The sequence below is a fragment of the Herpailurus yagouaroundi genome, unplaced genomic scaffold, assembly GCF_014898765.1.
Source record: "Herpailurus yagouaroundi ecotype Mexico unplaced genomic scaffold, PumYag 186, whole genome shotgun sequence".
Lineage (NCBI taxonomy): Eukaryota > Metazoa > Chordata > Mammalia > Carnivora > Felidae > Herpailurus > Herpailurus yagouaroundi.
This window is the reverse complement of record NW_024412417.1, coordinates 14,852,091-14,875,166: the sequence shown is the minus strand read 5'-3', so window position 1 is coordinate 14,875,166 and position 23,076 is coordinate 14,852,091. Positions and strand designations below refer to the sequence as shown.

General features: G+C 36.8%; 1 protein-coding gene across 34 annotated transcripts in view; it reads right to left on the bottom strand.

The window, feature by feature from the left end:
• Positions 1–23,076, bottom strand: part of RIMS2 (regulating synaptic membrane exocytosis 2) — a 617,389-nt gene that overhangs the window by 481,837 nt on the left and 112,476 nt on the right. For all 34 annotated transcript variants that reach the window (XM_040494185.1, XM_040494187.1, XM_040494223.1 and 31 more), the window contains one exon: positions 13,667–13,877. In XM_040494185.1, coding sequence (XP_040350119.1) covers positions 13,667–13,877 — 211 coding nt within the window. The remainder of the gene's footprint in view (positions 1–13,666; positions 13,878–23,076) is intronic.

Below are 23,076 nucleotides of genomic sequence, written 5' to 3'. Positions count from 1 at the left end.
AGGGAGAGAGACAGCATGCATGTGTACATGTGAGCGGGGGAGGGGTAGAGAGAAAGGGAAAGAGAGAGAATCCCAAGCGGGCTCTGCACTGTCAATGCAGACACATGGGGCTCGAACTCACAAACCCGAACTTACGAACCGGGAGATCATGAGCTTAAATCAAGAGTCAGAAGCTTAACCAACTGAGCCAGCCAGGCACCCCTAAAATAATTTTATATTGACCATTGTTCCTTATGATCAACTCTCCCTATGACCATCCTTACTATCTTATCGCTTCTGCTAATAACCAACCACATTGCCTCTCCTGAAGATCAATGTAAGTGTTAATCTACCTTCTCATTCTCACTTATATCATTGTTTTTGTTGTTCCCTTTCCTGTCTGATACGTGCTCCTGATAGTCATAGCACTATTTGTGACTAAATATGGCAACTGCATCTGCCAATGACTATTCTTTGTATATTTGTACAACTTTGTATTATTAGTCCCCCAGTCACCTAGTAAACTAATGTCAGCTCCCCTTAGACTCCTTCTCTTAAATATTTAGTCTTTCCCCTTCTGCTTTCTTCCATTGCCAAAAAGGTAGATTCCCCTCTATATCAATGCTGTATACTCTACATAGTTAAACTACCATCACTTGTCTCTCTCTTCTTGCCTACTTTATATAACCAATCTTAAACCACCTCTCGCACCACTACAATATTACTCCATCTTCTCTGTCAAGCCTACTCCCTTCTTCTAAGAGTTGCAACAATTACATACTGCCTATACAGTTTACCTTTTTATTTATTCATTCACAGGTTTAGACTGCCATCTTCAAAACACATTATCACAGTGCTGAGCTGCAGCAAGGAGCCGCATCAAAAGACAATGCCTATCTCTGAACACTTTTCCAAAGAAGACATCCAGGTGGCCGACAGACACATGAAAAGATGCTCAACATCACTCATCGTCAGAGACATACAAATCAAAACCACAACGAGATACCACCTCACACCAGTCAGAGTGGCTAAAATTAACAACTCGGGCAATGACAGCTGTTGGCGAGGACGCAGAGAAAGAGGAACCATTTTGCACTGCTGGTGAGAATGCAGACTGGTGCAGCCACTCTGGAAAACGTATGGAGGTCCCTCAAACAATTACAAATAGAACTACCCTATGACCCAGCAATTGCACTACTAGGCATTTATCCAAAGGATACAGGTGTGCTGTTTCGAAGGGGCACACGCACCCCAATGTTTACAGCAGCACTACCGACAATAGGCAAAGTATGGAAAGAGCCTAAATGTCCATCAACGGATGAATGGATAAAGAATGAAACTTGAATGCAGTTTCTAATGGCACAAAGCGCCCTCTCCCTATGATTCGTACCCTGCCTAACTCGAGACACATGCTTCACTCCATTCTGTATGCCCCAGCCAGACCACACTCCTTGCATTTCTCTTAAATTATTACTGTCGTTTATCTCTTACGGTTTTGCTTACCCTGCCACTTTAATCTGAAACATATATGTGTGTATATATTGTACATACACAATGGAGAATTACTCGGCAATCAAAAAGAATGGAATCTTGCCATTTGCAACAACGTGGGTGGAACTAGAGGGTATTATGCTGAGCAAAATTAGTCAGAGAAAGACAAATATATAACTTCACCCATATGTGAAATTTAAGATACAAGACAGATGAACATAAGGGAAGGGAAGCAAAAATAATATAAAAACAGGGAGGGGGACAAAACATAAAAGACTCTTAAATATCTAGAATAAACTGAGGGTTGCTAGAGGGGCTGTGGGTGGGTGGATGGGCTAAGTGGGTAAGAGGCATTAAGGAGGACACTCTCTGGGATGAACACTGGGTGTTATATGTAGGGGATGAATCACCAGATTCTACTCCTGAAATCATTATTGCACTATATGCTAACTAACTTGGATGTAAATTCTAAAAAATAAATAAGTAATTAAAAAGAGAAAAAGACAATACCTCTCTCAAAATAACATGCCCATGATGAGTACACCAGATTTCTTTCTTCCATTCATTCACTCAACAGGTATTTATACTGACCTATTATATGCCGAGTACATGGAAACCTACAGTAAACAGGAGGACGTAGAGAAATACAGTCACTTAATCATAAATTGTTAAAAGTACTAGATTAGCAGTCTTTGGAATCCACTGAGGCACAAAAGAGTGAGTGATTAACTCGCATGAGTTGCCCAAAGAAAGCATCATGGGGAGATGATGCTTAAATCCAGAAAAAGAAAAAAAAAGAAGAAGACACGTTCATCAGGTGGGGAGGGGTTATTTATGGGTAGGAGCAGGGTCCAGGGGAAAACAGAGCTGTGTTTCAGATTAAAGTGGCAGGGTAAGCAAAACCGTAAGAGATAAACGACAGTAATAATTTAAGAGAAATGCAAGGAGTGTGGTCCGGATGGGGCATACAGGATGGAGTGAAGCATGTGTCTCGAGTTAGGCAGGGTACGAATCACAGGGAAAGGGCGCTTTATGCCATTAGAAACTCCATTCAAACAATGAGTCATCATTAACTAGTTATTAAGCAGGAGGTAAAACAATCAGATCAGCATTTTACAAATATCACAGTAGGGACGTGGGAGGAATGTGTGTGAGGAATCTGGACTGGAGGAGAGAGACCATTTAAGAGACTAACATTAGTCCAGGTGAAGAAGGTGAAAGCCTAAAAAGGACAGCAGTTATTGGCTCTTGTAGATAAGAGAGGAAATAATCAAATCCAAATATTTGTGGGGGGAAGAACAGCAATGGACAAAAACCTGAGAGTACACCTGATTTTCTGGTCTAGGTGACAGAACAACAGATAGTGGCATCATTCAAAAAAGCTGAAATTTATAGAAGGAATAGATCTGGGGTTGTTTCGGTGATAGGAAAATACATACTCTGTTTTGACCTAAGTGAGACTTAGTGGTATTCTAATATATTTATTGAAAGGAAGTTAAAAAGACAAGACTTCAAAAGAAGAATCTTATGTCCCTTTTTTTTTTTTCAAATGGGCCATCAATTTATTTATTTAGATACCTAGAAAACTACATATATTAATGTATACAATTTGATGACTTTAAACATATGCATACATCCATGAAACCATCACCACAGTCCAGGTAACAGACATATCTGTCACCTCCAAAAGTTTCTTTGTGTCCCCTTATGGCCTTTCTTTTTATGGATCAGAATTATTTTTAACTTAAAAAAACAACACTTTTGTTTCAGACACAAGTTTGTTTATTTCTGTGCCTTTGTTTGAAGTCAAACATTTTGGGGGAAATGTTTGAAAAAGAATTGGGTGAGATTTATTGAGTATTTCATTTAAAAAGGGTAGAGGAATTCATAACTATGTCTAACCCTCCTCTCACATATTGTCTGCATTACATGTCCTTTGCACTCCCCTACCTAGTATCTATTTAACTATGTGGCAGTTTCGGTGACATCCTAAATTCCCTTATCTAGTAAACTAACATAAAGTCTACTATTATGATTAGAATTCATGGCAAATGCTATTATTATTCTTCCCCAAACAAGCTAAGTAAAATCTATTTAACCTAGTGCTCATCTTACCTACGGATAAGGAGCTAACTTCATCTATTGATGAGGATATTAGGTACTGAGCAGGATTCTTCCCACCAAGTGGTCAGGAGCAAGTAGACAGCAAATAAATAGCAAAGCTTTCAAACGCACATATGCCATTAACCAAGCATACACTGCACCTGCTATATATCAGTAGTCTGCATACATGTTTTTCTTTTTTCTAAAATAAATTTCTGAAACCATGTACTCCTCACACATTTTTAAGATAACATTTAAATTTGAAGTTTAAATAGCTGGAAAGGATACATTTCTAGATATGCTGTGTATTGTAGGTACACTTCAATAATATTTTTATCAAATCTTGGGGCTGCAGATTTACCTCATTTAATATAGGGGAAATGTCTGCCATATAACCTATTTGGCAAAACCAGGCCATGCTGAGAAACTATCAGACGAATCTGACTTTCTCTCAGAGTCTGACTTCATTTTTAAAATAAATAAATGTGCCACTATGGGTCACCATGACACTCATCTCACATCAAAATTATAAAAGAGAAATGAGGCACCAGAGTCTTGCGAGAAGTCTGTTGCCTGAATGAAACATGGTGCTGCCCCTTTCTATATTTCTTACAAAACCTCTCACTGCTTTACCCTCATGGACAGTACATTCTAGAATTGTCACTTTGTTTGGAACCCCAGAAATTTTCACATCCTGAGGCAATACATTATCCACATTAGATTGGGTTAAGAAGCATGCTTTTCTTTGAAGAGTATAAGGGCAATCAATTGTAAAAGGGAGTCGGAAAGAAAATTTCAAAAAACAGAAATGTTCTCGAGTGGATCAATTTTAAGAGAAAAAAAAAGAAAGAATACATATGGAAATTTTTGCCCTTTAAGTAATTCACATTCATCTACTCTCCAGAAAGCCTTCCTTCCTTCCACAGCAGGGGTACACGACCTCACTTTCAAGCCCACTGCCACATACCTCAAGAGTATAAAATGCCTATGGAATCATCCAGAGGCTCCTGAAGAGAAACAATCCCAAACAGATAACTACAATAGTATTTGTAAGCTTCCTTGCTCTTCTCGGTAATATTACCCACACTGAATCATGCTATACAGGTGACAGAAATGGGGGCTGAGCCAGATGAAAACTATATAAAGAAGCCATATGAAGAGGGAGTGAGTTCGTGTAAACTTTGGTGAAAATGTTTTCGTTTGTGTTCAATTTGCAACATTGTTTTGCCTCCTTCCACAAGGCTCATATGTATGAGGAAGTGTAAATATCCTAAGATTCTGCAAGTTAGATTTTTTTCTCGCAGCCCCTATTTTATCCTATACCATTAAGGGAGGTTGACATCAATGAGGGGAAATAATTCTTCTTTTTAAATTCTACAACCATTTTTTAACAATATTCACACATATTCTAGGTTAATGAGCTCAGAGGCTTGAAGTTCAGGATCTACCGAATACGGCAGCTTGTTTAAGGGTGGTCCTACAAATTGTATTATTCTAATAAGTTATACCTATTTCTCAAATGCTTCTGAACACAGTTACTAAAATTTAAGTGGTGCCCTCAACACTCCCATGTCATACAAATGTGGGATGGGGAGAGAAACCAAAGTGTACTAGATATAGCAACATATAACAACTAATGAAAGCTTCTCAATTCCCTTTTTAAAATTATTTAAGTAGTAAGTATATTTAGCTAAATGAATGTACTTTTAAGTACTTCAAGCATTACATGAGTTACCTAGTATTAATTTTAAAATCATAAAATGTCAAACCCAGAAAACATCTTAGAAATCACAGATGATTTCATTTTACAGATTTTTTTTATTTTATTTTTTTAATTTTTTTGATGTTTATTTATTTTTGAGATAGAGAGAGACAGAGCACGAACGGGGGAGGGTCAGAGAGAAAGGAAGACACAGAATCTGAAACAGGCTCCAGGCTCTAAGCTGTCAGCACAGAGCCCGAGGCGGGGCTTGAACTCACCGACCGCGAGATCATGACCTGAGCCGAAGTCAGACGCTTAACCGACTGAGCCACCCAGGTGCCCCTCATTTTACAGATTTTAAAACAGAAGCACTAAGACGTGAAGTGAAGACATGTCACACTGTCACACAACACCCGGGCAGAAACAAAACTTGGTTCTTTCATTATCTCAACTTATGCCATCCTCTTCCGGGAGAATGTCAATTTTTTCTTGATATACTGGTAGGTAGCAATTCTATGAAGTCTAAAAGAAAACTCATATATCATACACTTGCCTTGGGTGTATGGGAACTGATTGTATATTATACTAGTACATTAGTCAAAGACTTGCAGGTAATCACAGTGACTTAATTTTTTTAATTTAATTTATTTTAAGTAATCTCTATACCCAGTGTGGGGCTCGAATTCATGACCCCAAGATCGAGAATCACATGTTCTTCTGACTGAGCCAGCCAGGCACCCCATGACTTGAAATTTCTAAAAAATAAAAAACTACCTGAAGGATTGCAAAAATACTCGAATTACCATTTATCTCTCAGTGAACAATTTAAAAATTAATCATTAAAATTTTTTTGCATGTAAGTGATACTTAATGACTTGGTTATGCAGTAGAAATGTCTATATTATTTCACTCTTAGCATGTGATATCTTGAACGCATGTATATCAATATATTTTAAGGGACTTGCTTCAGGATTACTTTCTTTTATAACCATTCTAAAGTTATAATTCATTCTGTTTCAAAACTAATATAATTTCTAGTGAAAAAAAATCACATCTATTACACTTGTAAATTAATACAATCTTGAAAAATGTATATTCTTTACTTTTTCAAAATTAGATTACTTTTAAGCACATGGTAATCTATTTTTCCCACCAAAAGGCAAAAGAAAGAAAAAAGTTAATGTTGCTATGCTTTGAAGCTTAAAATAATTCTCATTATATATAACCTTTATGGTCCGTCTTATTAGAATCACCATTCTAGGGGCGCCTGGGTGGCGCAGTCAGTTAAGCGTCCGACTTCAGCCAGGTCACGATCTCGCGGTCCGTGAGTTCGAGCCCCGCGTCAGGCTCTGGGCTGATGGCTCAGAGCCTGGAGCCTGTTACCGATTCTGTGTCTCCCTCTCTCTCTGCCCCTCCCCCGTTCATGCTCTGTCTCTCTCTGTCCCAAAAATAAATAAAAACGTTTAAAAAAAAAAAATTTAAAAAAGAATCACCATTCTATGATTACAAAATAATTTCTTCCTTATAAAGTCATTATTTTTCAATCTGAACTAAATATATAGCTTTAATTTACTAAGGGGGATCATCTTAAAAGGAAATAAATGAAATCAATATTTCATAATTCTTATTGTATTGGTACTTCCATATGTCCTGCACTGAGTTTATTCTCGCTGAATCATAAATGTATCTCAAAAGAGTTAATTAATTGTTAAGGATGGCTCCACATGAAAGAGCCTCAAAATTAAAACAAAAGGTTATTTTATCTTGTTCTCATAGGAGATTACTAAAATAATTTTAAAATAGCTTTATAATTAAATTTTAAGCTATGAAATATTTGTATTCTCATTATTCTACTCCATAAAAATAGTCTGAGCAAATTTTGCTGAGCTTAATCCTTTGGGGCTATGATAAATCAAAAAGTGTATTTAGCACCTATTGAGAGCAAAAGCCTCCTTCTATTACATAAGGCAGCGGAGCATACATAGGATGATCCAATGTGAAAAGAGAAAAACTGAACTCAGTACTTTTTTCATTTAGAATATAGACAACCTTTATACATATCATACAAAGGAATGCTTCCTCAAGTAGATTATGACTGAAAATGCAGAAAACCAATAAAAGAAACCCAAAGCTATCCTTCTTAAGCTAAAATCTAGATTATTTTTACTTATGTTTCATTCTCCTAACACATCCCTCAGATATAAGAAAAAAATATGAGAAAAGTAGGGAATACTGCCTTGGGTTCCTTCCCTCTCCCATAAACCATCCACCAAGCTAATCCACAACATGCAGAGATTTAAAAAAAAATTTTTTTTTAATGTTTATTTATTTTTTTAGAGAGAGAGAGAGAGAGACAGAGAGACAGAGTGTGAGCAGGGGAGGGGCAGAGAGAGAGGGAGACACAGAATCCAAAGCAGGCTCCAGGCTCTGAGTTGTCAGCACAGAGCCCAAAACGGGGCTTGAACCCACGAACTGCAAGCTCATGACCTGGGCCAAAGTTGGCTGCTTGTTAAAACCAACTGAGCCACGCAGGCACCCCTACAACATGCAGAGTTTCATAGTTCTACAATAAAACAGACTTCCAAGGGGCATTCCAATTTTTCACTTAATTTATTTTACTTAATTTTACTTAATTTATTGACTGAAACTTTGTTCAGCATAAAGTGACCATACGTTAGAAACCAGAATATATAATTTCAAGCAAACTATAATCAGATGTCATTACAGACTTCTACTTGTGGCCTAACTGGGGTAACAAGAACTAGATTTCTCCACCTGCCTTGGCAAACAAAATATAACACAAGAAAAATATATAAAAGAATGGTTTTCAAGATACTGGATATCAGGCAAAGAAGTCCAGAGATAGCTAAAATATGGCAAACAAACAAAATAAGCTCTACAATTGCCCCAGTTTTAGTGCTTTGAGAGACTTTCCAGACAGCAGAGCAGTAGAGAGGAGCTCAAGTTCAGCTTGGCAAACATCCTCAGCAGAAGAGAAAAAACCGACAATCTGAAGAGACCAACATGGCTGCATTTCAGTGGCCAACTTACCAGAGAAGAAAAAGATGCACAGAGAGAGAACTCCAGATAACTGCAGAACAATCCCTTCAAGTATTCAGCTTAGCAATGATGAGTAAGCATGAATGTGAGAAAATACCCAGGAGAGGGGGAAAAAATCACCTGAAGAGTTAGAGCGAACAGTGGATGTGTCCACCAAGATTGGAAAATCTCTTAATTCATATGTAATAAGCATATACAAAATTAGCTAAAGTACTCAGGAAAGCCTTGACTCAGTAGAAGAACATAATTAGTACTAAACTGAGCACTTCTCCAGATCAACCTAATATTTATAAAAGCAAGATGCAGAGGCATTAACTTGTTTCCATGTAATTAATTGCACCTCTGAACAAAGCTCAAGGAGAGTTATGAAAATGCAAAAATATCCCAACCCAACAAGTAAAATTTACAGTGCTTGGCACCCAACATGAGATACAGGCATATAAAAAAATCAGGAAAATGCATAGCATAATGAGAATGATCAATCAAAACACCCAAAAACTGACAGAGATGTTCAAATTAACAGAAGAGAACATCAAAACAGTTATCACAGAGCATGTATTCTACATGTTCAAAACTTAAATAGATCATAGAAGATTGTTTTTAATAGAAGATATTTTTTAAAAGCCCAAAACTGAAATACTGGACATAAAGACAATGTCTGAGATGAAAAAATATATTGAATGGTATTAACAGCAGCTATGACATTGCCAAAAAAAAAAAAGTGCAAACTCAAAAGCACACCAAGAAAACACACATAAAATGAAAAGCAAAGATAAAGCTAAAAATGGGGTTGATGAAAAAAACTTAAGTGAGCTGTGGAACAATGTCATGCAGCCTAATGTACAGGTAATGAGAGTTACTGAAAGAAAAGAGAGAAAGAAAAGTCCAATAAAAATATTTGAAGAAATAATGGCCAAAATTTTCCAAAACCCTAGGAAAACTATAAACTCAGAGATCCAAAAAGCTCAAAAAAGCTCCAAACACAAGAAACATGAATAAAAATACACAAACATTATAATTAAGTTGCACATAAGCAGTGATAAAAAGAATTACCTTAAAAACAATCAGACAAAAAGGACATATTACATACAGAAAAACAAAAATGAGAATAGTATCACACTTCTAATTTGAAATAGTGAAACATCTTTAAAATACTGAAAGAAAATAACTGTCAACCCAGAATTCTATACCTAGAAAAAAAATCTTAAAAAAAAAAAAAAAAAAAAGAAAGCAAGAGCACCTGAGTGGCTCAGTCAGTTAAGCGCCCCCAACTCTTGATTTCAGCTCAGGTCATGATCTCATGGTGGTGAGATCAAGCCCCATGGTGGGCTCTTTGCTGAGCATGAAGTCTGCTTGAGATTCTCTCCCTCCCTCTTCCTCTGCCCCTACCCTGTTTGCATGCTCTCTCTCCCCCTCAATAAATAAAAATAAATAAATAAAAATAAAAAGCAAAATTTTCAGCATAAAAAGTTGAAAGTATTCAACATCAGCAGACACACACTACAAGAAATACTGAAGGAAATATTTCAGACAGATAACATATGATAGCATATAGAAATACAGATCTATAAAAAGAAATGAATAGTACCAGAAATGATAATGACAACAGAAAATATACAATATTTCTTTTTATTATTTAAAACTCCTTAAAAGATAAACTTTTTAAATAAAAAAGAATAATAGTATTGTGGGGTTTATAAAATAAGTAAAATATATGACACCATAACATGAAGTCCAAAAGAGTAGAAATGCTAATACACTATTGGAAGGTTCTTGTACTATATTATACACAAAATGATATAATATCAGTTAAGACTGACAATGATAATTTAAAGATGTATGCTTCAAATCCTGAACTGAGTAATAAAATGACAAAACAAAGAACCAACAAAGCTATAAAACAGAGTCGACAAAATTAACGAGCCCATGAAGGACATAACCTGAATCCTAAAAAGTGCTTGACTAATCCAAAGAAAACCAAAAAACAAAAACAAACAAAAGTCAGATGGTACAAGCAGAAAAAAAGCGAAATGATACATTCAAACAAACCATACCAAAAATTACATTAAATATAAATTATCTAAACACTCCAATTAAAAGGCAGAGATGGTCATGTTGGCTAAGAAAGCAAGGCTCAATTATATGCCTATAAGAAGAATACTTTAAATATGAAGACACAAATTATTCTAAAGTAAAGGAAGAGAAAAACATAAACCATGTGAATACTACCTAATAGAAAGCTCTATTAAAATTAGACAAAGTGGACTTCAGAGCAAAGAACGTTACCAGGGATAAAGAAAGTCATTTCATGATTACAAAGGGGACAATTAGTTAATAGGACATAATAATCCTAAATGTTTATGCATTTGAAAACAGAACCTAATAAAATACATAAAACAAAAACAAAAATACATAGAACTACAAAAGGAATGGAAACCAATTTGACAATAAATTTCATAATAAAAAAAAGGAACTACAAAAGGAAACAGATTAATCCAAGTATAGTTGTATATTTCAATATCCTCCCTTAATAATTTATCAAATAAATAAGCAAAAGATCAAAAAGGATATACTAAACTTTAACAACTCTATTAACCAACTTGACTTAAAGGACATTTAAAAACACTCCATCAAAAAATAAAAGTACATACATTTACCAAAATAAACCATAGTCTGGCCATAAAATAGTATCAATACATTTCAAAGAATTCAAGGCACTCAAAGTATGTCTAGGACCACAACAGAATTAAATTAAAAGTAATTACCATACTTCAGAGCAAAGAATGTTACCAGGGATAAAGAAACTCATACAGATCTCTGGAAACTCCCTGGTATTTGGAAAAGAAATAACATACTTCTGATTTATTCATGGCTCTAAAAAGAAAGGGAAAACTTGAAAGTATTTTTAACAGAATGAAAATGAAAAGACAACATATCAGAATTTTGGGGATGTCAACAAAGTAGTACTTGGGGGAAACTGACAGCACATAATGCCTATATTAGAAAAGAAGAGACATCTCAAAGCAAAGACCTCAGCTGCCACCTAAGAAACCAGAAAAAGAGAAAATTAAACCCAAAGTCAGCAGAAATAATAAAGACCAAAGATGAAATCACCAATAGAGACAACTAATGAAACAAAAAACTAGTTCTTTGAGACGATCATTAAAATTGATAAATTTCTAGCCAAACTAAGCAGGAAAAAAGAGAGAAAATATAAATTACCAGGAGCAGAAATTAAAAAGGTAGCATCACTACATATTCTACAAATATTAAAGAATAATAATAGAATACTGTGAACAGATTCATGTCAATATATGTGACAATTTATAAGGATCTGGAGAAATTCTTTGAAAAACACCAAAGCTCGTTCAAAAAAAAAAAAATAAGTAAATAACTTGAATAAACCTATATCTACCAAAGAAATTGACACTGTACTTAACCCTCCCCCCCCAAGAAAATAATAAAACAGCATGCCCAGATGTCTTCACTGGTAAAATCTACAAAATATTAAAGGATAAGAGTATCAATCCTACAGAAACTTTTTGAAAACACTCAAGAAGAGGAAATACTTCCCAATGCATTTTATCAGGATAGCATTACTGCGATATCAAAATCAAAGAAACGTATTACAAGAAAAGAAAACTACAGACACTAACACTCATGAACATAGAAGCAAACATTGTAAACAAAACTTTATCAAATCAAACCCATCATTACATAAAAGGGACAACCCATCATAAGCAAACGGGATTCGTCCCAGGAATATAGTTGGTTTAGCATTTCAAAATCAACCAATGTAGTTCCCCACATTAACAAGCAAAGAAGAAACATGATTAATCTCAATAGATGGAGTCACATTTGGCAATTTCCACCATCTATTCCTGATGTGAAAACAAACAAATAAACCAAAATAAAAAACAAAAAAACACCACCTCTCAGCAAATTAGGAGTAGATAGGCATCTATGAAAAGCTGGCAGCTAATATAATACTTAATAATGAAGGACTGAATGCTTCCTCCCTAAGAATAAGAACAAAACAGGGATACGTGCTGTCACTACTTTGATTCAGAACTGCACTGGAGTTTGTAGCCAATGTAACTAGTCAAGGTAAAGAACAATAATCAGGCAAACCAGGAGGAAACATTAGGGGGGAGAAAACAGAAAATGATTCATTCTGGGCAAAACAAAACAATGAGAAACAGGAAACAATGAGAAAATGGAGACATGAAATTACACAGGGGAACAAATCCCCATAACTATGTGTGAGTAATGTATGTACAAACATTAGCTCCCTATTTTAAAACTACCTAATGGGGCGCCTGGGTGGCGCAGTCGGTTGAGCGTCCGACTTCAGCCAGGTCACGATCTCGCGGTCCGTGAGTTCGAGCCCCGCGTCGGGCTCTGGGCTGATGGCTCAGAGCCTGGAGCCTGTTTCCGATTCTGTGTCTCCCTCTCTCTCTGCCCCTCCCCCGTTCGTGCTCTGTCTCTCTCTGTCCCAAAAATAAATAAACGTTGAAAAAAATAAAAATAAAAAAAATAAAAAAATAAAACTACCTAAGAACTGAGTGATAAAATACTAGTAAGGATACAAATGTAAATTGTAAAGAACTTAGCAAGGAAAATATTTTATAATACTGTTTTTGCTTATTTCAAAAAGCATTCTTTGGGTAGCATTAGATATTCCCTAAAGTGGATGGATAAACTGAAAAAATCTAGGATGAGTCTAAAACATCTCCTTATTATTTCCTCTTTAAATTCCATAATCTAATGTTTATTTCATTAATGTCAAAACAAAAATAAAGGGTAATGTAGCTTCAAAAGCTACAAAATTGTAAAACACAGACTCTCAAAGCTGAAAAGAGCCTCTTTCAAAAGGAGAGAAAACAGGGGTCAAAGGAAGAGTAGGTCTACAAAGTTTATAAAATTATGTGTAATAATGGAAAAAGCAGTGTCACTGCTCTAACATTAATCAATTGTGTGACACGAACAATGACCTTTGGTCTCCCTGGATCTGAGTTTTCTGCACCCGTAAAATAAAGGAGTTAGACCAACTGATCTATAAATTATTTTCATCATCTTTGAAAGTCTAAGATCCTATGATTCCAAACAAAACCATTAGCTAAAGGCCATAAACAATGAGACAAGTATCTTTTTAACTGAAAGGAAAGATTAAAAATTTGTTTTATCGAAAATGAAGACACTAGAAGTTTTTTTAATTCATTGGTTAACCTGAATATTAATTTCAATTGTCTGTTTCATTGTATTCACAATTAGCTTAACAATATTATAAGCTCAACTATAACAGAATTACGTGTGGTTTTCATTCTGTACCTTGTTTGAACGTAAGGACACTCGACCTCCACAACGAGCACAGAACTTTGTTTGGCAATACGAACAGTTATGGCCACATCCATCAGCAAATTTAGTTTTGTGGCAGATACCACAGGTTGGGGCGTCACCCTTCTGTTCTTGCTGCTGTTGTGATTCTTCTCCCATCTTCTTCACCTGCTCCTTGTACATTTCAAACTGCTGATGAAGTTTTCTGCAGAGAAAACAAATAAGAAAAATTTGGTTTCCTGATGGGCTCACAAAAAATAGTAATTCCTGCAATCGATATACAATCTTATATCCAAGAAACTCATAAAATGGGAATAAAGAATAAAAAGTTTATTTTCTGATTACAGAATAACATCTTACGTGGCAAATCACAAGAGTGTTGCAACTAGTTCTGCTCTCTGATATACATGTTAATTTAAGAGCCAACTGATACATGCTAATAGAGATCTCTCTTCGAGTTATAACTGCAAAATTTCTATCTGCCATTTGCAATATATTTTCAATCATATGCCCTAAAATATTTAAAATCGTATTTTTCAACAGTTTAGCTTTAGAAATAGACTGAGCTAATTTGACTTACACAGTACAGGCAGAACCTATGAACTTCAAATCATTGAGACAACTCTCAATTAGAGTGATCTCAAGAATCCAAACAGAGGGGAAAACACTGGATGAGTGCTCTCACTAATTGTTTAAATCTGTTCAACAGTCTGGACATTAGTTGGCTATAAAAACACTGAAATATTAGGAGTCTAGCAAATAAAAGGCCAATTTTTACCTTAAAAACAAAATAAGAAAAAAGATACCTAGAAAAAGGTATTATTTACTCATTAAAAATAAACAGGGATAAAACTTTTTACTTCCATTATTGTCAGAAAAGAAAAAAAAATGTTTAAAAATTACAATGAACTTGGCTTAGAACTTACAAAGTTGTAAATAATGTCACTCCCATCCTAAGAGTAACAAAAGGCTAAATAATCTACAAAATCATAACTTTTCCTGAGCCCTTCAGAGAGTTGAGGACATAAGGCAAACAAATAATCTGAACTGCAAACAGCAGCAAGCCCCTCCAAAGAGAAATGAAGCACACTGCTCCACCTTCGGCAGAGGAGAGGAGAAGGAGAAAGAGGGGCCACCATACAGGCAGGTAAGAGGAAATCAGTTAAAATTTTAACGAATTGTAAAAGGCTAAGTGTGGGCTCACATGACAGTTTGGAACAGCAAAGGGCCCAGACTCCAGGAAAGCTCACGCTCACTCCAAGCTCTTTTCTGCAGGCCTCTCCTGGGTACTTAGGAGGAAGATTGCGAGCAGGCCATGAGAACAAAGAACCTTTAGGGGTATACATGCTGAGGTGTAAAAGAGGTACCTAGTGGCTGCTGGGGTACAGGCCTAATTTCCCAGACTATCTCTCCTAAAAAAAAAACCAAGCTATGAGCCACAGGGAGAAGAAGGAAACTGTAATCCCAGGGCAAAGGTAGAGATCCCCTGCAGCTAAGGAAAAGTTTAAAGGAAAAAAACCTCTACCCATGAAAGAGGGACAGGAAACCATCTTCAACCAACATCCTATTTTCAAATCAGTGTCCTTTCATCACGATACAAGCGGATTCACTTCCATGGGAATAAGGACCTAAGAACTCTGAGCAAGCCTCATCCATAAGACCCAGGTGGCGAGGTCCCATCAAAAACAAAGAATAAGAAAACAGAACAGAACACCCTTGCCCCTGCCACAAACCTAAAATCAAGAAATAAGCATCAATGATCTACTGCCGGGGAAAAAGTGAGAGAATAAGGAGAGACGCCCCCTCCACGCCACTCCCCCCAATTTGAAGACTGCAATGCGCTAAAAATAATGATGGCAACAACAAAGTCCAAACCTATCTGAACCTGTGACTTGATGATGATTTAACTCCCAACACTAACAGTCTGACAGAAAAGTCATGCCCACTTTAAGGCAAAAATGCAATTCAAAACCATGAGACTCAGGAAAAAATTGTAAGGAATAAACAACCCATTGTCAAGAGATAAAATAATATAATTAGATTCAGAGATGACAAGAATGATGGAATTATCAGACAGACTTCAAAATGATTATTAAGGTAAAAGATCCATAGAAAAAAGTGGACAACAGGCAGGACCAGATGGGGTACTGAAGCAGAAAGATGGAATGTGTAAAAGTCATATGAAAATGCTGGAAATAGGAGTGGCTGGGTGGCTCAGTTAAGTGTCTGATTCTTGACTTCAGCTCAGGTCATGATCTCATGGTTCGTGGGATCAAGCCCTGTGCCAGGCTGCGTGCTGACAGTGCAGAACCTGCTTGGGATTCTCCCTCTCTCTCTCTCTCTGCCCCTCTCCCATGCTCTCGCTCTCTCTCTCTCTCTCTCTCTCTGTCTCAAAATAAATTAAGAAAAACATTTAGAAAAGAAAGAAAATGCTGGAAATAGAAAACATGGCATTATAGATGAATAATTTCTTTGATGGGCTCATAAGTAGACTTGAAAGAACCAAGGAAAAGACCAGTAAACTTGAAATAAGTCAATAAAAAATATCCAGGGGCACCTGGGTGGCTCAGTCGTCTAGGTATCTGACTCTCAGATACTTCAGGTCATGACTGGAGGTCATGACCTCATGGTTTGTGAGTTCGAGCCCTTCGTTGGACTCTGCACTGACAGCATGGAGCCTGCTTGGGATTCTCTCTCTCTCTCTGTCTCTCTCTCTCTCTCTCTCTCTCTCTCTCTCAAAATAAATAAACAAAAATTTAAAAAAAATCCAAGCAAACAAAAAAGAGTCAAAATGAAAAAAAAAAAAAAAACCACATAGCATCTAAGAGCTCAATTGATCTAACATATGAAATTGGAGTCCCAGAAGAAAAGGTAGAAAACAGAACAGAGGAAATATTTGAAGGGATAATGGCCAGAATTTTCCAAAATTTATGAAAGACACCAAATCACAGACACATGAACTTCAAAGAACCCTTTGTAGAACAGCACCAAATACACACACACTTAGACACAACATACTCAAACTGCTAAAAACCAAAGAAAACTATAAAAGCAGCCAGAGAAAATGACACATTATATGTAGAGAGCCAGTGATAAAAGTTACAAAAGATTATCTTTCAGAAACCATAGAAGTTAGAACACTTTGTAGTAACATCTATATAAAGTACTACAGAAAAAAATCTGTCAACCCAAGATCCCATATGCAGTGTAATTATGCTTCAATAAATAAAGGTAAAATAAAGACTTTTCAGGCAAAGAAATGTTGAAAGAATTTATTGTCAGAAGACATTAACCACAGCAATTTAAAGTAAGTTCTTTAGGGGCGCCTGGGTGGCGCAGTCGGTTAAGCGTCCGACTTCAGCCAAGTCACGATCTCGCGGTCCGTGAGTTCGAGCCCGCGTCAGGCTCTGGGCTGATGGCTTGGAGCCTGGAGCCTGTTTCCGATTCTGTGTCTCCCTCTCTCTCTGCCCCTCCCCCGTTCATGCTCTGTCTCTCTCTGTCCCAAAAATAAATAAAAACGTTGAAAAAAAAATTAAAAAATAAATAAATAAATAAAGTAAGTTCTTTAGGAAGAAGTATGATATTCCTTGAAAGGATCGTAGAAACCTAGAACACATAAAAATAAGTGCTTATACTAAAAAGGGGAAAAGTCTCAAATCAATTTCCTAAAAAAGAAGAGATAATTAAACCAAAGAAAGGATAAGAAAAGAAATTTTTTAAATTATAAAATAAATCAATGAAACTAAATGCTGCTGCTTAAAAAAAAAAAAATCAATACAGGCGCCTGGGTGTCTCAGTCAGTTAAGCATTCCACTATTGGATTCGGCTCAGGTCATGATCTCACAGTTTGTGAGTTGGAGCCCTGCATCAGGCTCTGCACTGATAGCATGGAGCCTGCTTGGGATTCTCTCTTTCCCTCTCTCTCTGCCACTTCCCTGCTTGCTCTCTATCTCTCTTTCAAAATAAATAAAAATAAACTTTTAAAAAAATCAATAAAATTAATAAACCTCTAGCCAGAATGATCAAGAGAAAAAAAAAAGAGAGAGAGAAAGAGAAGATAAAAATTAACTAGAGCAAGAATGATAGAGGGAACATCACTACGGACTCCACTGTTAAGCAAAATTAAATGTAAAAGATTACAGCCGGGGTGGCTCAGTCGGTTAAGCATCCGACTTCGGCTCAGGTCATGATCTCGCGGTTCGTGAGTTCAAGCCCCGCGTCGGGCTCTGTGCTGACAGCTCAGAGCCTGGAGCCTGTTTCAGATTCTGTGTCTCCCTCTCTCTCTCTGACCCTCCCCTGTTCATGCTCTGTCTCTCTCTGTCTCAAAAATAAATAAACGTTTAAAAAAAATTTTTAATGTAAAAAATTACAAGAGAAAACTACAAACAATTCTATGCCCATAAAATTCTACAACTTACATGAGAAATAAACTATTTCCTTGAAAGACTGAAACCAGCACACCTCACTCGACAAGAAACAGATAGCCTGAGAAGTCCTATATGTATTAAAAACCTTTAAAAATAAAACTGCAGTTCTCACTGGCTTTAACGGTGAATTCCACCAAATATTTAAGGAAGAAATAACACCAGTTCTACATAATCAAAAATAAGAAAATAGAAAATAAGGGAACCCTGTGGGACACCTGGGTGACTCAGTCGGTTAAACATCTGACTTCGGCTCAGGTCATGATCTCATGGCTCATGAGTTCCAGCCCCACATCAGCGTCTGTGCTGACAGCTCAGAGCCTGGAGTCTGTTTCAGATCTGTGTCTCCTTTCCTCTCTGCCCCTCCCTGGCTCAGGCTCCATCTCTCTCTCTCTCTCTCTCTCTCTCTCTCTCTCTCTCTCTCTCTCTCTCTCAAAATAAATAAATAAATAAACATTGAAAAAAAGAAAAGGGAACACTTCCTTTCTAACCTCCTAAGGCCAGCATTACTGTGATACCAAAACCATATAAAAATATAACAGAAAATTATAGACCAATATTCCTCATGGAAAGATGAAAAATCCTCAATACAACATTATCAAACCATGTTAAAGAACAATATATCACACACAGGTGTACCAGGTTTATCCTGGGAATGCAAGGTTGATTCTACATTCTAAATTTAAGCAATATAATTCACCCTATTAACAGACTAAGGGGAAAAACATATGATTCTGTCAAAATATATGGAGAAAACACTTGACTCAGCAAACCAGGAAAACTTCCTTAATGCAATAAGGGTATCTATAGAGAAGCCTATAGTTAACATCATACTATACTGTGAAGGATTTAATGCTTTCCCTCTAAAGTCAGGAATAAAGCAAGGTGTTCTCTCTCACTACCCCTAATCAACACTGAACTGGAAATCTTAGCCCGTGCATTAAAAAAATAAAAAGCATAAAGATTGGAAAGGGGGGAAAAAAACTGTTTGCAGATGGCATAACTGTCTATATATAAAGTCCTAAAGAAACTACAAAAAATCTCCTACAATAAATGCGCTTTAGCAAGGTCACAAGATATAAACTAAGTATAACCCCCCCAAAAATTGTATTTTTATATACTAGCATTGCATTAATTGGAAATCAAAAATTTTAAAAGCAGTCTGCAATGGCATCAAAAAAGAAGAGAAAAGAAAGAAAATGCTCAGGTATAAATTGAACAAAATATATCCAGGCTTTTTTGTTGTTGTTGTTAAGTTTTATTTTATCTTTGAGAGAGACAGCATGAGTAGGGGAGGGGCAGTGAAGGGACACCGAGGATCCTAAGCGGGCTCTAGGGCTCTACGCTGTCAGCAGCAAGCCGGCTTCAGGGTTCAAACCCACAAACTGCGAGATCATGACCTGAGGCAAAGTCAGACCTTCAACGGACTGAGCCACCCAGGTGTATCCACATGGGCTTTTAATGGTGGAAACTATAAAACTACTGTTAAAAAGGATGAGAGGAGATCTAAGTAATAGGAGAAATATGCTGTATTCATCAATGAGAAAACTCAATATTGTTAAGACATCAATTCTCTCCAAATTGATCTCTCGATTCAATGTTATCTCAATCAAAAACTCAACATGATTTTTTTTTTAAGAAATTGACAAGCTGACTCTAAAATTTATTTGGAAAAGCAAAACACCTACATTGGCAAGATATTTTCAAAAAGAAGGTTGGAAGACTCATACCACCTGATGTCAAGACTTACTCTAAAAGTTCCAGAGGTAATCCAGTCAATATTCGGTATTAGCAAAGAATAAACACATACATACACCAATGGAAGAGAATAGAGTCCAAAACAATCCAACGCTTAAATGATCATTAATTAAAAAACAAAACAAAACAAAAGGCTGTCAAGGCAATGGAGAAAGAATAATCTTCTAAGCAATAGGAAATTCATGTGCAAAAAAAGCAATTGGAAATGCATGTGTTAAAAAAAATCAACCTCAGGTCGCCTGGGTGGTTCAGTCAGTTGAGTGACTGACTTTGGCTCAGGTCATGATCTCAGTTTGTGAGTTCAAGCCCTGCATCGGGCTCCGTGCTGACAGCTCAAAGCCTGGAACCAGCTTCGGATTCTGTATCTCTCTCTCTCTCTGCCCCTCCCCAACTCGCACTCAGTCTGTCTCTCTCAAAAATCAATAAACATTAAAAAAAACTTAAAAAAAAGAACCTCAACTCACACATTATACAATGTCACACATTATACAAAAATTAATTCAATGTATTACATAACTGCAATCAATGGATTACAGAACTAAATATAATGACTAAAACCATAAAATTTCCAGAAGAAAACAATGAAGAAAATCGTGGCCTTGGGTTAAACAAAGGCTTCTTAGATAGGTTAGGTTGAAGTCTTTCTTCAATAGTATGTAAAAAATGTGAACCAAAAAGCAGCCGTTGGCAATATGTAAATGACCGAGCAAGGCTGTGTCCCAAAGGCCGTTATTTATAAACACGAAATTTGACTTTCGTGTAATTTTTATACTCACAAAATGTCATCATTAAATTTTTTTTTCAGGGCGCCTGGGTGGTTCAGTCGGTTAAGCGACCGACTCTTGGTTTCTGCTCAGGTCAGGATCTCTGGGATCATCAGTTGGAGCCCCACATCAGGGCTCTGTGCTGTCTGAAAGTGCATAGTCTACTTGGGTTCTCAGTCTCCCTCTCTTTGCCCCTCCCCCATGCACTTGTGAGCACCCACATGCTCTCTCTCTCTCTCTCTCTAAAAAAATAACTATATAAACATTTTTTTTTAATTTTTTCAATCATTTTTAGGTGTAAAAACCATTCTTAACTCACCACTTACACAAAAACAGTATTTGGCCTGCGGGCCATAGTTTGCCCGCTTCTTTACAATAAGAGTTCATTTATATGACATTCTAGAAAAGGCAAAGTTATAAGGACAGAAATCAGGGACTGGAGTAGAACAAAAGAACTAACTACAAATAGGCACAAGGAATTCTTGGGGGTGAAGGAAATGTTCTATATCTTGCCTATGGTAGTAGATATTTAACTATGTTTTTTCAGGATTCACTGAAGTGTATACCTTGAAGGGGTGAATTTTACTGCAAATAAATCATACCTCAAAAACCCTGACTTTAATAAGAGTTCCTTTCAAAGTGCTAACCTAAAGTCAGTAAGTAAATTAAAAATAGAACTCTATAAGTGAGTCCGTCCTAGCTACTTAATTACAAACATTAACTTCCTTTTCACACCTAGTATCAATACATTTAAATAGCTAATGCCAGTGTCACTAACTTTTCCTGTAACTTCAAATACACTGTTTTACCCTGATTATCTCCTACCAAGTTTAAGTGAAGCTTTGCTAACACAAAACAAGCACCACTACAGGAAGTTCAAGTCCATAAAATGTGTGCCAGAGCAGGTGTGAGTTTAAGTGGACCAGTGGATGAGCTCTGCATCGGAGTTGCTCCCGCCACTTAAAATTATCTTTCCATGTGTGAGATACGCTGTACATTTCTATTGTATACCTGTTGATATGCTTACGATCTCTGACATCCCTCTCAGTAAACGCTCCAGGAGAAAGAGAAGGCAGAAGGAAGAGGAAAATTAGAAGGAGCGGGGTTTTGTTTCAGATCTAGAGGCACTGGAGTACACACTGGAACAAAAAAGCAGAAGTCTACCTCAGTGAACTGTGCTAAAATATAGCATCTCCAGGGAAGTGGAAGCTCCATTTCACCCATGGGGAGCAAAGTTAGTAATCACGTATCCCTAAGAACTATTTAAAGGACTCTGTTTGAAATCCTCTTACAGAGAACTGTAGAAATCCCAGGACTGCAGCATTAAGGCTGCAGGATGGGATCCAGTGGTCCCAGCTGTGGGGAGAGCAGAGATAAGCTGCAATCCAGGGAGGACACAACAATAGTTTGAGGTAACAAGGGAAGATTTAGAGAGATTTTGTATATTCATCCTTCCAAGTCCTATAAAATGAGAAACTACTGTACGTAGAGTCGGTGGGGTACAGGCAAATTCAGGAGCTCAACTGCATTCCTTGCCAAGAAGAGCGTATCCCCCTGCCCCTTCAGAAATATGCAAAAAGCTCTCTCTGCTTCCTCGCCCCATTATTCTCTAACCACTCTAATCTGGTTTCCGGTCTTCTTACTAATTCTCACAAAGTTTATCAATGGTCTCCCTGTACCTCAAATTAGTGAACAAAATTTTTAGTCTTGATCTTACTGAGTTCTCAACAATATTTGAAACTATGTTCAACTATGTTCATTGCCCCCTTGGCTTTCATAATGCTCTCCTTGTTTTCCCATATCTGTGGCCTTTCATTTTCTTTTTCCTTCAAAGGTCAAGATCCAGGCCCTCTTCTTTTCATTCTGTGATGTCTTCTTAGGCAGTCTTATCCCATATCCAAGGCTTCAATTTCCACCTACATACAAATTACGTACAAACATAAATGTCCAGCTCAGACTTCTCTGAGCTTTAAAATTCAATTGCCTACTCAACATCTTATCTGTAAGTCTCAACACCACCTAAAATTCAACATGTGTAAAACTGAACCCATAACTTTCCTACACAAACCAGATTCCCTTCCAAGTGTTCCCTATTTCAGTAAATGGTGCCACCATTCAATTATATGGCCTGAAATCTAGAAATGTTCCAGAACGATGTCTCTCCCTCACATGCATAATTTATCACTAACTTTTTTTTCTATTTTACTTCCTACATGTGTCTTGAATCCTTCCACTTGTCTCTATATCCCCTGTCAATACCATAGGCTTTGTTACCATCAAAACCCACCTGGTCTCCTAGCTAGTTTACTCACATCCACACTTCTCTGCCTCAATCTATTGTGCACACAGGGAAAAGTACCTTTGCTAAAAGATACTGTTTAAAATGCTCTAATGGCTTCTGATTGTGAAAGAGAAAGAAAGAAAGAAAGAAAGAAAGAAAGAAAGAAAGAAAGAAAGA